The sequence below is a fragment of the Falco naumanni genome, chromosome 2, assembly GCF_017639655.2.
Source record: "Falco naumanni isolate bFalNau1 chromosome 2, bFalNau1.pat, whole genome shotgun sequence".
NCBI lineage: Eukaryota > Metazoa > Chordata > Aves > Falconiformes > Falconidae > Falco > Falco naumanni.
Window position 1 is genome coordinate 91,140,326 of NC_054055.1, and position 16,410 is coordinate 91,156,735.

A 16,410-nucleotide genomic window follows, 5' to 3' on the forward strand; every position below is an offset into this window, starting at 1 on the left:
GCTAATGGTCTGGCACTGTAAATTCTTACTCAGTTAGCAAAATATCCACATTCCTCGGCACTGAGCACCTTCTAATTTTTTTTCAGTATGTTTTTAGACATTTTATACAACAACCAACAAAATAACCTATCTCTTCCTGCCCTCCCACCCATTTCCATTAGGACTGCATTTAGCATAAAAGCATCCTTTCCTGTTTCTCAAATAACTGACCTATGCTCATGCTTGAGATATTGCTACTGCAGTGATAAGGTCACTGGTATCCTTTTGTGCAGAGTGTTCCTGCTTCGACAGAGGAGGAGAAAGACAAGAAACATCTCCCAGGGGCTAAGAAACTTCCAGGTCCTGCTGTCAACTTGTCAGAGATCCAGAACATAAAGAGCGAGCTGAAATTTGTCCCAAAAGCTGAACAGTAGCTGGAACAAGCAGGTGAGTAAAAGAGAGGTGCTTTGCATGGCTTGAGGAGAAGCAGGCAGATCCAGGAACTTCTTAGTGTCAAAAGATGCCTTTTTAATTACTTCAGGGGACCCGGAATTACACCCCATATTTCAAAGACAAAATATAAGAAGAAAATGTCATAATCCTTGGAATTCTGTTGTTTCAAGCGTGGAGCATATAGGAGAGTGTATCTGATGATATGTGGCACCCATCAACAGACCTAACAATAAGTGTGTTCAGCTGTTAGGAATATTGAAGCCAGTTTACAAATACCAGCTTCTTGCTTTGCAAGCACAAGTTCCAGCTTTACAGAATATAGGACTCGTATTTTTACACTCTAACTACAAATAAATGTTTTACAATGCAAATAAATTTATTGCAGTGATGGACAAGTAGGTCAGTGTTTTTAAAAATCTCCTTTGGAACGTTAGATATTTGATATAACTTTATTTCTGTAATTCAAAACTGACATGCTAATGGCTCCATGTATGTGATAACAGAAATGTACCAATGCCACTTGTGGCACCCAGGGACTTGCTGTATATCTATGCGGGGCTCAGAAATATGGTATAGGACCTTGAAGAGATCTGTGCTCCTCTGGAGTGGCAGCTGGAGACCAGGCAGTGACCCTCAGGCACTGCAGACAATACCAGACACCTAAGGGTTGAGCCACTGGTCTATGACGAGCCCCACAACTCATACTTAATCTTGTTTTGCTCAGTGTCCAGATGGAGATCAGTGATAAGTGGTGTCCCTTAGGGGTCTGTACTGGGACCAGTACTGTGTCTTCATCAATGACACAGACAGTGGGACCTCAGCAAATTTGCAGACAACACCAAGCTGAGTGGTGCCATTGACATGCCTGAGAAGGGATGCCATCCAGAGGGACCTGGACAAGCTCAAGAAGTGGGCCCATGTGAACCTCATGAGGTTCAACAAGGCCAAGTGCAATGTCCTGCACCTGGGCTGGGGCAACCCCTGGTATCACTACAGGCTGTGATGAAGGGGTTGAGAGTGTCACTGAAATTCGGAGTAAGAAAACTCCTTAACACCAAAGTAGTATTAAGAAGCAGGCATTCCTTTATTGCAGCGCTGGATGCACAGGGGATCATTCCATCTATTGTGCCTGCTGTATGTTACATTTAGGCAAGATTATGTAGACCATACGTATGTTTATGCATTAAATTTCTTGGAAGAGTCATACGTTCATTCATTTCCTAAGAATATGTGTTACTGTGTTAATTAAGCATCGTGCATGCTCCTTACAGGTATTTAAGAAAACTTCTAGGGGTCTCAAACAATAGTCGACCCTCTAGTTACAGATGACTGAGAATTGAACCTCAGTTGCCTTTCCCTACATGGACTTAAACACAGTTCAATTTTTGGCAAGTTTGGTTTCAAATCCAGCTTCAAAAGAAGATCTTTTGCTTTAGTTCCTTCTTGGCATTATTGATTAACCTTCCCTTAACAATATAATGTTGCACAACTACTGTTTGGTGGTAATTGTCCATTATACTGAAATGAACAGTACATGGTGACAAGAACAGCCCCTGTGGAGAAGGACTTGGGGGTACTGGTGGGTGATAAATCAGACCTGAGCCAGCAGTGTGTGCTTGCAGCCCCAAATACCAACTGTATCCTAGGCTGCATCAGAAGCAGCGTGGCCAGCAAGCAGGTCAAAGGGGATGATTCTCCCCGTCTGCTCCACTCTGGTGAGACCCCACCTGGAGTGCTGTGTTCTGCTCTGGGGTCCTCAGCACAGGAATGACATGGACCTGTTCTAACAGGTCCAGAGGAGGCCAAAAACGTGATCAGAGGGGTGGAACCCCTCTCCTGTGAGGAAAGGCTGAGGGAGTTGGGATGTTCAGCCCGGAGAAGAGAATGCTCCAGGGAGACCTTATAGCAGCCTTTCAGTACCTAAAGGGGGCTTGTAAGAAAGATGGGGACAGACTTTTTAGTAGGGCCTATAGCAACAGGACAAGCAGTAAGTGTTTTAAATTAAAGGAAGGCAGATTCAGACTAGATGTAAGGAAGAAATTTTTTATGATGAGGGTGGTGAAACACCGGAGCAGGCTGCCCAGAGAGGTGGTAGATGCCCGGTCCCTGGAAACATTCAAGGTCAGGTTGGATGGGGCTCTGAGCAACCTGGTCTAGTTGAAGATGTCCCTGCTCATTGCAGGGGGTTTGGACTAGGTCCCTTCCAGCCCAAACCATTCTATAATTCTATGATTATTTTATTTCAAAGGAAATATTCAGCTCTTCAGTGTAGAATTCAGAATAATTTCCATCTGATTTTAAACAAGGCCCATAAGTCTCTGTTTTTCTACATTCTGAGATTAATGATAATTTCTGTCCGTAAAGTTATCCTCTGATTTCTTTTGAAAAATCTAGTCAGTAAAGCTGCATCAGGCAGTTACAGTGAAAATTCAGATCCACAGAGAAGTTTCAATCCAACCCCCCCCGCCCCCAGCTACAGTAAGAAAAAGATATTTGTGTCACATAGTAGTCACCTGAATCGCCAGTTTTACCTATTGACAGAATTCCTTTTTATCATGAAGAGAGGCAGAGGAGCTGAAGAGAAGAATGTCATCTGGAATTTACTCCACAGAAACATAAATGAAGAACAAAAGAAAACAGAAAGCAGTGCAAAAGGGTTCTGGGAATGCAGGAGTGCTATGGACCAGGAATCTCCAAAGAAATGGCATATAATCTGAATGAATTGCCCCAATACACACTGCAACATTAACTTATTTTTTATGTACAGCATAAATATGCCATTTAGAAGGAAAAAGTGTTTAGTTATTTCTTGCTTTTACCCTGCTGTGTCATAATGTTCCTGTTATTTTAAAGAAACAATGTAGTCTTTGTCTTCAGAAAATTTGGGAAAAGGAAAATTAACATTTTGTAAAATGTAACATTGTAGTCATCACACTAAAGCAGTGCCCAGAGAAATATGAATTTTTAATATGAGGCTTGAAAGACGCTTTTCTCTGTATCAGATATTTAGACATACATTTAACCCCATATTTGTTCTCAGATGATGGCTATTTTCAACATTTAAATCACTTACAAAGAGTCTGACAGAAACACTAGGGTGTGCACAGAGGTTCATCCTAAATAAAATATTTCTACAGAAAGGTCACCAAAGTAAAGGTCATCTTGAAGGCTCTGAGGTCATTATGAAGTAATTTCTGTCTCAAACCTTCTTTTGATGTTGTATGGGTCATCAGGTTCTAACAATGACAGAGATTTCTAGATTTTGGATAGTAAAGTCACAGATCATATTCAAAAACTTAGTTTCTAGAGGGGTTGCAAGCATGCTACTCACTGGAGACTAGGAGTTTGGGTTTGGTTGCGGTGCAGAATTAATCATGTGCATACATTCTAGATAAAATTGGGATGTAGATCAATTACTTTCCATACCCAGCAGTCTTGAAGGGTACTAAATCTAAGGATTGTTCCTACAGAGGACATTCATCAGTTCAGTTATATTAAGCATGAGCTGCACCCTTGTCTAAAATGTGATATAGTCAGCGAATAGTTTTATGACTGACCATGCCAAGTCAGTGAAGACTATCTTTATTTGCAAGAAATCCATGTGTACCTCTTCCTGATAATTTGCTTCATCTCCAAGAAGGGGTTACTGGTCATCCTTTGGAAGTAATGCTCTCTAAAGAATGGTAAACTGACTAGCCAATGGAATATGCCTGTGCATACTGATAAATGAGGGTGTTCTTTGGTTTTCACAGTTGAAATTAATTCTCTTTTTTTTTTTCATTTCATATCAATTCAGATATTCACTGCTGAGAAATTTCCCTTTGATAGTATTTATATTTCTTGTGGTACTGTAGGAAATACCCACTGAAACTGATAGAATAGCTCCAAATTCTCTGGATAATTTCCATTTCGCCGTGATCCTATAATATTATATAATAAAATTATTTAAAAAATATATAAATACATCAAAAATACCAAAGGTTTTATAACTACAACAGTTATTTCTAACACTTCTTCCTAGTATTGTCATTTATTCATCACATGGTTTCAGTAAATTGCAAGTCAACATGATCGATTCTGTTTTAATTTTGATCCATGTTTTCTTGCTCAGCTTTACAGAGTGCAACCTCATCAGCAAAAATAAGGAGCCTGCAAAACAGTGGGTTGGTTTGTTATTTACTAACGCATTCCTACATGATTTGCACTTCAGAGTAGCTTCTATTAAATATCTCTGGTCATGCTCTTTCACCAAATTACTAACCAGGAACAGACTCACTAAGATCATAGTTGTGAGTCTAACAGTTTGTGGGAGGGATGTAATTAGGGAGATATCATGAAGCTGGATCCACTGAAGGTCATAAAGTGCTTAGTAGTTAAGATATTCCTGTAGTCATCCCCTGCTGCTGGTCCATCTTCTATAATTAACTAGTTAGCATACTCTTCTTCATCATAAAGATTGTTTTTCTTCCACAGACCTGTAGATGATGTGTTTTCTGCAGCTAGTTTTAATATACAATGTGAACTGTGATTTTTTTTTTGTTTTCTCCTTCTACAGTTCTTTTTTTGCTGCTCCCTTGGCACATGCACATTTCTACATGCACAAGAGCAAAACACATGCAAAACAAAATAGTAACAAAATAGCACACACTAATCAGCTAAATATGTGTCCTATTGAATAAATAATGGTAGGAAGCATTTAATTTGTGACAAATGCAGCCTGCTGTGGATGGGATTTACTGCTGATTGTTGTGATACCTCATGTCATGACTAGCATGGTGATTGTACCTAAAAATGGGCCTGAGCACAAACTGGCTTTTCACCTGAGAATATATTTCACCTGAGAATATGCAGCCAGTTACAGCTGCAACTTATGTTCGTTCTTCATTCTGTACCACTTCATGTTTTGTGTCCTGAAGTGGGGTGAGTGGAAGGGTGAGTCAGTGATGTGTATGTGTGTGTGCGCACGTGTGTTGTGCGTGTGTGTGTGTGTGTGTGACAAGACTTTTTACAATGCACTGTGAAGGACCATGGAGTCTAAATGCTAGAATTTGGTTTTAAAGGACCTAAACCTTCAGCTAGAGTGGTCTAGTCTTTTCCTTTTGAAGGAGACTTTCATAGTTACTGAAGGAACTTCTCAAAAGGGAAAAAGTTTACTGCCTTGATGTTACAAAAAAGTCTGTTGTGGACATATGGGCAGCACTCCTGGCATTGTGTTCTGGTCGTGTTTGGAGAAAGGGCTTCTCAGGATCCCCATTACAATGGTTATGAGATGGTTTCTCAAGGTGTGAGAAACCATGCAGCTGGTACTTGTAGATAAACTGTCATCTTTACCTGGAACTCGGCTGGGGAGGATGGTTTAACTGCAGGGGGTAGTTCTGTTGTCGGGTTACAGAAACAAGGGAGTTGTACTTTTAGGGCAGAAGAATAAACAGCTAGCAAAAGTTTCCCAGGGCATATTAGCCTTTGCATTACTTGCAGCATTACCTCCACTATAGCATCTTGGGAATGCTGTCCTGCACAAAATGAGGGATCTTGTCAGCAGAGCAGCCTCTGAGATTGGCATTGCTTGGGGAAGAAAGAGAGAGGAAGGGGAAAAAAGAAAAGTAGTCCCTTGGGGAACAGAGGTCTTATATCCACACTTAAAGATGTTCCTTGATGTTGCTATTAATTATTTACAAAAAAAGTCAATTACTCTGGGCTAAAAATATACATTATAACTTTGTCCACTAAATATTGCAGATTTTAGTTAGAGTTTCATGCTAGAAACTGCTCTTAAGCCACATCTCAGTTAACAGTAGCCTAGTGTTGCTGCTCTGACACACAGATCAATGATTGTGTCTTACTCCTATGCTCACATGGACCAGAAGGATACAGCTAAACTGCTGCACAGTCACAAGCAAAGTTGCTGCCACTTTCTCCCAGAAACACAGCCACTGCTTTGCTAACAGAGGAACTCTTTCATGCTGTGAACACAGTTTTAAGAAAACATGTTAATTTGATTAAGCCCAGGTAGCCAGCCCTTGTGTGAGAGAAGGCAATTCTGTGTCCAGAGGGTGCCAAGATACATCAGGAGCTTAGGTCTCCTTAGCTGGATGGGGAACAATGGGGTGAAGAAGGAAGATGTGCTGCAAGAATTTCTGCAGCACTCTTCTGCCAAAGTCAGAGGAGGCTCAGGGGGGATCTCATCAATGTATATACCTACCCAAAGGGAGGGTGCAAAGAGGACAGAGCCAGGCTCTTTTCAGTGGTGCCCATGATGGGCCATCCTCAGACCCACTCACTATTTGGCCTGCGTTAATTTCAAAGCACTTCTGGTGTTTTTCCGTCCTTGGTTTCCTACCATCCTGCTGTCTTTGGTTCAGAGCTTCCAGATTAGCAGCACTTGGGGTGTTCATGGCTAGCCATCAATTTTGCGATGTCACTTCTGTTTGTAAAATTGTCCTAAGAAACTAGGTAGTTAAGGACTTTTAGAACTTTTTAACAGCATGTTTAAGATTCTTTTGGTTTGCCTTCCAGGTTTTTTGAATCTTCTTATGTCATGCTTTCAGATTTTAGAACAGAAGAGCTAGAAATTTCTTTTCAAAGAGAAAACTAGAATCTTCAGGACATAATTTAATATCAGAGGAACCTTTGGAATCTTGTTATCTCCTCAAGTAAAGAAAAAATATTCATGTTTTGTTTCCCAGAATTTCTGTGTTCAGAAGTAAATTTTAGTTCATCACCTCTAACGTGGCCTGCAGCTGTCCATGCTGTCCATCACAAACTGAGAATCTCTTCTCTACCACTGATGAAATGCTGTGGTAAGGCCCCAGCATGTCATTCCTCAGGCCTTGGCAAGTCGAGGAGAGCTTTCCTTCTCATTCTTTTGTTGAATGGTGGAAGTGAGGAGGAAAACTGACTGGAGAGGCTCTGCTTTCTAGATGCCTAAGAAAGCCTGAAGATATGTGTTAGGAGGCTGATTTTACCAAGTAAAGGGCAGGGCATATTCTTACAAACAACAAATGCTTCTACATAAACTAGTTAGGAAAACATTGTGTTTTGTGGTTTTGAAAACTAATAGCTTCAAAACAAACACTGAAAAATCAGAAAACATTTTGCTCTGAAGTAAACTACAAGAATGGATACTTGTATTTTTTTCAAAACATAAAATATGCAAAAAAAAGTTTTTCAATTCCAAACTGTGTCTCCAAGCAGAGCATTTTTGTTACTGGAAGAGACAAGCACAAAGTAATATCTCAAAGAATTTTTAGAACCTGAGCATGTTATTTACTCCTCTATCTTCACCATACTCAAGGGAGTCTGCAGACATGTAAGGATGAACAGGCCTCCACTCATAGAAGAAATTTCTTCACTGAGCCTCTTGCTTTGAAATGTTAATGCCTTTAAAGGCATTCCCACGCTAGCAATGTAGTCCAACAAATCTGCTTTGTTCTCGAGTGAGAACTGTCTGTTTCTAGGAGAAAGTTCCAAATATTTTGTTTGAAAGCTGAAAATTCCCTTTTTTTAAAAAAATAAATAAAAAGTCATTGCTTTTTGAGAACTGCTTTCCTGTAATTACTCTGTTGATTACTTGGTCCTGAAATTTTGTCAAACTCATTTCTACAGAAAAAACCCTGTGCTTCCATCAGTGCTGTTCATGACAGATTTTTTGTAAGAACTAAACTAAGTCAATTCCCTGAGTTAGAGGCAATTTCTGGGGTGACATCACTCAAAAGAAGCTCAGAAAGGCTGAAAGGAGGTCTCCTGAAGATATCAGGCATGGAGAATTCAGTGAAGTGTGAAGGTGTGTTACAGTCAGCAGGCTTTTTCTTGCTTATCTCTGCTATATTTATTAAGAGGTAGCATGAATGAACTGCAATGTTAAACAATAAGTACCACTGGAATGCATTCCTCTTGGAAACCTCAGAACAGGGTAGAAGGAATCCCTAAAACTTCAGCTGTTTGCTATGTGGACAGATCCTGTGACTTAAATGATGCTTATACCCCCAGACACACACATATAAACCCATGCAGAACTAATTGTAACCAGGGAACCATGGGCATTAGAAACTGGAGAGTGGGAAGTAGATCATACTGACCACCGTTAAAGAGCTGTAAGTGAGATGAGAGCAATGGTGTTTCTCTGTACCTGGGAACTGTCCCGCCAGCATTAGCTATACCTGGAGCACTCGGACACTGTAATGACAGGCATCATCAGAAACCCAAAATAATAAGCAAATCCAGTCTCTCTAACCTTACACAGTTCAAAATGTATTCAGCACAAAGGTTTTCAAGTGCCTAGATCAGAGTAAAAAGGCTAACTGCTTTTGAATACATGAAGTGCAACTTCCTACATTATTAACAGCTCAGATAGTTTTATCAAATCTACATAAATTGTAGCCAATTAAGCTGACAGTATGATCTGAAATATCACAGCTCTGATGTGATAATCAAATGAATTTTCTTCTAAATTTAGTGCCTCATCATTTTGTTTTATAGTTTTTATTCGTTTCATTTGATAAAAGACTACCTAATTATGTTTTCACAGCCTGGTGCTCAAGAACTGCATAAATTACTGCGTCACTGTAGTTTGTCATCTCTTGCAGAGATGGCTCAATATTGCATGAGCCTTGTGATCCCTGTCTAGGAGCAGGACATCTACAAGTGTCATGAGCCCTTCTCCGTACTTAGGATTACACGTGTTTCAGCTACCAGCTTGCTCCTTGTGTGTCTTGTTTTGAAAAATGTAGTTCTTTTTAGTGCCAAGGCTACCTCTATTTCACACTTGTTTGCAAACTCCTTCTGAGAATGAGTAGTATCATATAATAGAGCCCACTGTATATAGGTAGAACATCGTATATAGGCAGAGCTCACCATTACAGTGATCCCAGCATCCGTTGCCCAGTCAGCAACACTACTGTGGAAATATTGTGCTGCAGATATTATTGGTTTTTGCTGCCCCTATCTGCTGCCTTTTAACCTCCTAATCCCCCTTTGACTTACAGCAGCAGTCTCAAGTACACTGTATTTCCATGCACTAAGAGAACGAAGTCCACAGCAGAAATTAGCATTTCCTACAGGAATATGTACTGGTTTTACTCTCAGTGTTGGTCATACTTAATTTTTCACATTTGCTATACTGCAGGTTGTAGCTAGTTGAAAGGGAACTCAGCTGAACTAACCTTTACTTGAACCGGGGAACAAGTATAAAGTCTGATTTTCTCTCCCTCCATTTAGTGGTTGCATTAGTATGGCTGTATTTCTTTCTGACCCCAAATGGCTGAGCTCCATGTACAGACATGGATTCAATAAAAGCAGAATAAACCCTTCAGACTTGGTGTTTGGAACTCACTCCCCCACTTTGGTTAAGTTGCCGTAATATTGCTTTTAATTTAATAATTCAGTTATTCAACTGATAAAAAAATAAATTGAGTCCTTCAGCTTTTAGCTCTCCCGGGTCTTTGTTCTTGTTTGTTGCCTTGGAGCGAACCTCGTCTTAAAATTGCTGTTACTCCTGCCACGGCCTTACAGAGCCTTTCACAGTACAAAAATGTAATCTCGGAGCAAACAATAGCTGCAGACATGAATGCACTTAGGGAAGAAGAGGGCAATGGCCACACTTGCCCTGCTTTCTAGCAAATGAACCACTGGAGAAGCAGGCTAACTGGCCCATGTCTGCTGCCGTGCTAGTGTATTTTAACAGCAGTGGTAGCAGCGATATGAGTGTGCACAAGGAGAGAGCAGGACTGGCAAAATTGCTTTTACTGAGGGAACCTCAAAGAACAAAAAACTTCCCCCAAAGCCAAACTGCTCCTGCTCTGAGGGAAAGATGATGACAATAAATACACGGTGTTATTTCAAGGCTTTGAAAGGTGCTGCCTTTATAAATAAGATAAAACCAACACAAAGTGTGTACTGAAATGGAAGAAAATACAAATCCAAAGAGTTGAAATCAAACATTTGAGCTGAAGTAGACAGAACACAGGGAAAAGCAAACCTCCAGCTGTTTCTGTGTTTGCAAATCAAGCTTCTTCTTGAGTGCAGTATCCTTCCCCAAGACTGTCAGAGACCAGGATAGAGTATGTTCTCTCCTGTAATTAATTAAGGATATGACACCTTAATTAAGCATTTAATTAAGGATCTCAGAGCTTTTACTTTTGAATTTTTCAGTTTCCTTGGTTTTGTGGTTTTGTCTGAAGACAGTTGATCTGTCTTTTCAGGGTTTGAATGAAAACATTTATTTTGGAAAAAAGAGTAATCTTTCTCCCTTTTTGTTCTCAAGACAAGAAGAGCTCTCTCTGTGAAGACAAGAGGCATATTTTCAGTTTTTCAGTCTATTTTACTGAAAGTAAAGTGAATTCAGATGGGTGTATCTCACATGTACCTTTTTTCTTTTCTTTTGGTTTAAGTCCTTCATGAATGAAAAGTACCAAATGAGGGAATGAGGTACCATTGCAGTCCTTTCCAGTCTTTATATGCTTTTCTTATTTTTATTCTTAAGTTTGGCATGGCATCTGCCATGCCATAGATCTGCTATTATATGTTTGAACAATTACTATCGGAGCAAACCAGTTCTGCTTATTTAAGGAGCAGCTAAGTGTTATCTGTTAAGTTACTGCAGTTTGACACATTAGTAAACAACATCTGAGCCACTATTGAGCATGTGCATGCTCCAAAGTCTTTTGTGGCGTATGAGGCGTGGACTTTGCAAGGATGGTGAAGCAAAGACTTTTATTGTTAGTTAGTTACAGCTTTTATAAGTTTATACTCTACACACACTACTAAAAGCTTTATTATTGGTCAAACTCCACCATCCACATGCCCAGCTGCTGTTCACTGTAGGCTATCTGCTGTTCATGCTGTTCCTTATCTTCTAGAGGTGAGACCACATTCCTCCTTCGTTTCTGTTTCATCTGGGTTTCTTCTCATACTCCCTCAAAGCTGTTTAACTCTTTGCTGCAGGATCACAGCTGCGCATCATCAAAGCAAGGCCACAGCTGCACATTATCACTTTCAAACAACCCACTGTCTCTGTCCTCTATAGTCTTTGACAAACCAGTAGAAACCTTAGTCAAGATGTTCATGCTGTGCTTCGTATGTGTAGAGGATAAGAGGTTGAACACCACAGCTCAGCTGAGAAGCGGTAGCTTGCTGGGTCATGGAGCAGCTTGGTCACATGTCCAAGTGTGAAGTTATTTGCAGATTGGTTGAAATTAATCTGTTTCCCTAAGGCAGGATGAGAAATAGAGCAATTAGCTCCAACTTCTTTAGTGCCCTACTTTAACAGACACCATAGAGGCGACTGGAGAATGGCTCCCAGAGAAGCTTGTGCTGATTTGAGGCTAAAGGCCTCACTTTTGAGCTAAAGATTGACCATCCTTCAACAAAGTCAAGTCCCTGGGACCCCACCTGCAGTGAGAGTTGTGGCATCTAACCATTTCCATCAAGGCAAGCCTGTGGTATGAAAACCATGTGCAATGGCATTAGAGTGCCTTAAGCCAATGGAACGTTCCTTGATGTCCCTCACTGGTGTCTGGGATTTTATTAACAGCACGGGGATTGGATAAATTTTGCGTGGAATGATGCAGGCAGCTGTTTTTGGTAGCTGCGGAAGATGGCAGCACAACACATTGCACCGCCATGTACTCATTTGCCTCAGAGAGGCACTACGTGCTGTGTGTATCCCTACGTCTCTCATTACCATGGAGGAGATCCTCTTGTGTGGTCTGCCAGTGGATACAGCTGCCTGGACCCTAGCTTCTGTTAAACACCTACTGGCTGGCTGCCTTCACCATTAAAGAGGGATGCTGAAGTGCCTCAGACCCTGGGGGCAGGCAGACATGAGTAGTTAATAGATGGCCCAGAGCCTATGGCACCACCTTCTGCCTTGATTGCTGTGTCCCAAGGGCTGGATGAAAGTCTTCCTCTGCCAGGGTGCAGTAACATTGGTCAGGGACAAGTTCTGGTTGCTCTGAAGAAGAAACTGGCTATAAGGAGTTGTACAAGGTTACAGAGGGAAGAAAAGGAGGTGGAGACCCCTGTCTCACCCATAGTCACGAGTGTCTCTGATCACACAGGTCCCTTCAGAAACCCTCTGCCCCACAGAGGCCTGCCCTTCTACCGTCTCAAGAGGGTAGCTCTGCATATGCTGTTAAGAAACCTTGAGCCACTTCTGCAAGCAGCATTGTGAAGCTTCCCTGGAGAGCTGTTTAGAAACAGTGAATGGAAAAAAATGAAAACAATCAGATTGTCTTCTCTGGGCCTTAAGCAATGTCCTGAGTAGAGCCAGGAGCCATTTCCCCGCACACTGGATTTAAAATCTGAACCATCTCCTCCACATTCACACTTGAGTACTTTTTTTAAAGGCAAGAACAATTTGAAAACATGCAAGAGAATGAATGTGCTGGTGGCCCCTCCCCTCTGCCTTGGCTCAGCGATTATCACACATACCCAGCGAGGATGCATGAATAAAGCAGGTCAATTCCTTCTTCTCCTCAAAAGGATTAAAATCCACATTTTTTTGCCTCCCTGGAGACCGCAGACTACCTTGGCAGGGGGCACCCTTTCTAGACTTTGAGCTAAAGCTAGGCTGCTATGCAAAAATGAATTAAAATGAATCTGTAAACAAGTGAGCCTGACAGCAGCTTAGCAATGTGGAGCTTGGCTGGCAGTAGGGAAACCTGCTTCCGTGTGCCTTAGCCGGTGGAGTGCTGTGTACTTTGTCTAAAGGCTAATTTGTATAGCAAGTTTCCTCAAGCTGTGCTTTAAAAGAAACCAGGGTAGCTGCTTGCTGTGTTTTTGTACGAAGCCTGATGCAATTAGGTAGGTGTCGAGGAGGAAGGTCTCTGTGGAAACCCACCAAGTTTCTGTGTGCTGCTCAGGGTTACATGTCTCCCTGGTAGTCAGCTGAGTAGGTTTATGACAGCTCAGGTATCTGTAGGCGGTCGTGGGCACTTTTGAGGTTACGGTGCCGTTGGCCCATGGTTTTGAGGATTGCAGTTTTGGTGTCAAGCGCCTATGTCCCATTTGCACCTCAGGCATCTAAATCTCTGGGACTCTGTCCCTCAGTACTAAGGAGCACAATTCCATTGTCACTCCGTGGGAACTATGCTCCTAAATAATTTAAATGCTTCTGAAAATCCCACTCCAAATTTGCATATGCAAATTGCACATTGTTCATGGTTAAGAGTGAATGGGCCTCTGTCTTCCTGCAGTCAGCTCCAGGATACAGGTCCATCTATCTACTGATGCAGCTGTGCCAGTCCTCCAACAGCAACTGCTACATGTACATTCAGAAGAGAGCCTTTCTGCAGAGCTGGGCAAAAGAAAACTTTTCTACAGAAGATGTAGGTCATGATGACACAAATTCAAGACCAAAAAATAATTGTTCTTGGATGTATGTTTTTTAACAGCGGGTGGTGATTCGCCTTTTCCTTCTATTTCTCAATGGAAGACAATATTTTTTTCTTTTTCAGTTTGTTCAGTAAAAAAACCAATTTTATGTTGTGAGACAGGGTGTCATGGGAAAGTTTAGTTCTCCCATATATCTTCCACGCAGTCCTAATACCTCATTTGTAAATGCTCGCCTGTCACAGATGGCAAAATCAAGTATTAGCAGTAAAGTCTTGTACAGACAGTATGCTGTAATGTCTTCATTCATTTGTTGAAGAAATGTATTTATTTCATGGGAAAAAATGGGCTTACATACATACATAAAATGAAGCTTTAATAAACGCCAAACCCGTATAAACAAAACATATATATATACTTACCTATTACTCATGTTGAAGAACTTCATGTGTACTGTAGCTGTATGTATGAAATATTAAGTGACTCAACAGTAAGCTCTCCAAAGAAGAGACAATTACCATGCTACCTGTAGTAGATTTGAAGAAGCAAGATAATGCAAGGAATGAAGAGTATCCTGCATGGATCAGCTGTCAGAATACACAGTTTTCTAATACAGTCAGTTACATGTCAAGTTAAATTAGCAGCCTGAGTATGATGTCTTGCCTTCATGCTTATCCATCTCTGAAGAGATCCTCTGGGTTATGTACAAGACGGCTGTCAAATTTTCTGAGATGATTAAGACCTCTCACTTTTCAATGGCAAGGAGGCCACGAAATCCAGGACAGGTGTTAAATATTCAGAAGAGGCTGCAGAGAATGTGGGTTAGGGAACAACTATGCCAGGCTTTGACAGTTAGCGATCACTTTCTTACCACCCTTCTTTTTCTTTGTTGTATTTTTTCAATGTAGTTTGTTTCCTATGAAGTGCTGAGCATTTCAGAAGTATTTGCAAAGTGCACAGAGACCTCTCTGTCTCGGTTTGAGTATTTTGAAAATAAAACCATAGCCAACTTCCATCTCTTCTGTAACTATATTTGCAGGGATGTGACTGTTGTCTCAGGCCCTCTCTTTTTATTGCACATGCCAGAGTTATATTGAAAGAAAACAGGTGGATTAATAGTACCATGATTAATCATGGTTCAATCATGCTATGATATTATCCTATCAGATGTACACTATATTTATATGGAACAACACTCACTCATATGTTATGAATTCTGTTGAGAAGAAGCCGTATGACCACAAGAAAGTAGCATTTTTAGAAACCGTAACTAGCACAGATAGTCAAATGTGGGCTATTTGCAGAACAGCCTGTGTAAGGTTGCAGAAGAGGAAGAATTTGTGATGAATAAGTTGGGTATCGCTGCCAAAATAGAGACAACTGAGTTTTCTGTTTTCTTGCTTGGAAAGGAGGCCCTTCTCAGTGTCTCTAAGACCACAGAACTTGCTGCTAATGCATTAAAAGCTAATAAATCAGTCTGAGAGGGCTTAGGGGTGGGTATTGCTCCAGGAGCAGCAGCACTTTGCTTGTCCCAACCCACCATCCCCACACACCCCATCCTTGCCCTGCACCAGAGCACCAAGCCACACAGCTACATGCCAGCCTCACAGCTGAGGAGAAGAACCTCCCCTGAGTCTGCACCTCAGCGAGGACAACTAAACACCCCCTCAGCTGGCTGGGATCTCTGGGCACATCCTCTCTTCTAGTTGAAGAGCAGCATGGAACAGTGCCATTTGCCTCGCAGAGCTTCAAAGCACCTGAGTGCCAGTGAAATCCCTGAAAAATCCTGAAAGAGCTGAAATGCCAACAGAGCTACGTCCCTTTGCTGAGGCTTTCAACAAACCTGAGATCCTGGCAGAGCCCGCACTGGGGTTTAGCCCTAGGCAGCTTCTGAAGCGAGGTGGGATGATTCTTTGTCACTTTAACTGCAGTTTAAGTCTTTAGCAGCAAGCACAAGTGTGGTCACAGCAAGCTGGTCCCCCCACCCGTGTCACTGGGTCAAAGTGCTGGAGGGACAAGGCATCGTGTCAGGCAAGGGTTTCTGGGGTTTTAAGTGCCAAGGGCTTCTTGTGTTTACTGCAAAGACATCAGGGCACAGAATCATAGAACCGTTTAGGCTGGAAAAGACCTTTAAGATCATCAAGTCCAACTATTAACCTAGGACTGTCAAGTCCGTTCACTAAATCATGTCCCTAAGTTTCTGTGTCTACGTGCATCTGTACAAAAAGGCTCTGTGCCAGTTAAACCACTGTATTTTTTTCCCTTTCACTGTAATAGTGGAAGCAGGTAGTCCATGATGCTGCCCTTCTGGGTTTCCCTGGCTACCAAACAAATATGCTTTTTTTAATACCCCCACCCTCTTCTCAATGGTAACATAAAGGAGCAGCATGTCCTACGGCTGCTTCAGCCGAGTGAAGTGCTAAAGTGCAAAAACTCTTTTCTGACAGTAATTTCTCTTCTTGTGTTCACTGGGTTTGTCATTAATAAAGGGTACTTTTGTTTTCAAAGCATTGGTTTTCAAATGAAATTGTGGTTTTACCAACTACTTATATCATGATTCTAGTACAAAACATTGTCCAAAAGTATCACAGTGAATCTAGTTTCTTTACACGGTGGGTTGTTGTTAGTGTTTGGTGGGGGGAGGGATTT

At 41.4% G+C, this 16,410-nt stretch overlaps 1 protein-coding gene across 4 annotated transcripts in view; it reads left to right on the plus strand.

The window, feature by feature from the left end:
• The window catches only part of SMPX (small muscle protein X-linked), a 44,401-nt gene that overhangs the window by 12,732 nt on the left and 15,259 nt on the right, over positions 1-16,410 (plus strand). For all 4 annotated transcript variants that reach the window (XM_040582535.1, XM_040582536.1, XM_040582533.1 and 1 more), the window contains one exon: positions 273-426. In XM_040582535.1, coding sequence (XP_040438469.1) covers positions 273-413 — 141 coding nt within the window. In that variant the 3' untranslated portion in view covers positions 414-426. The remainder of the gene's footprint in view (positions 1-272; positions 427-16,410) is intronic.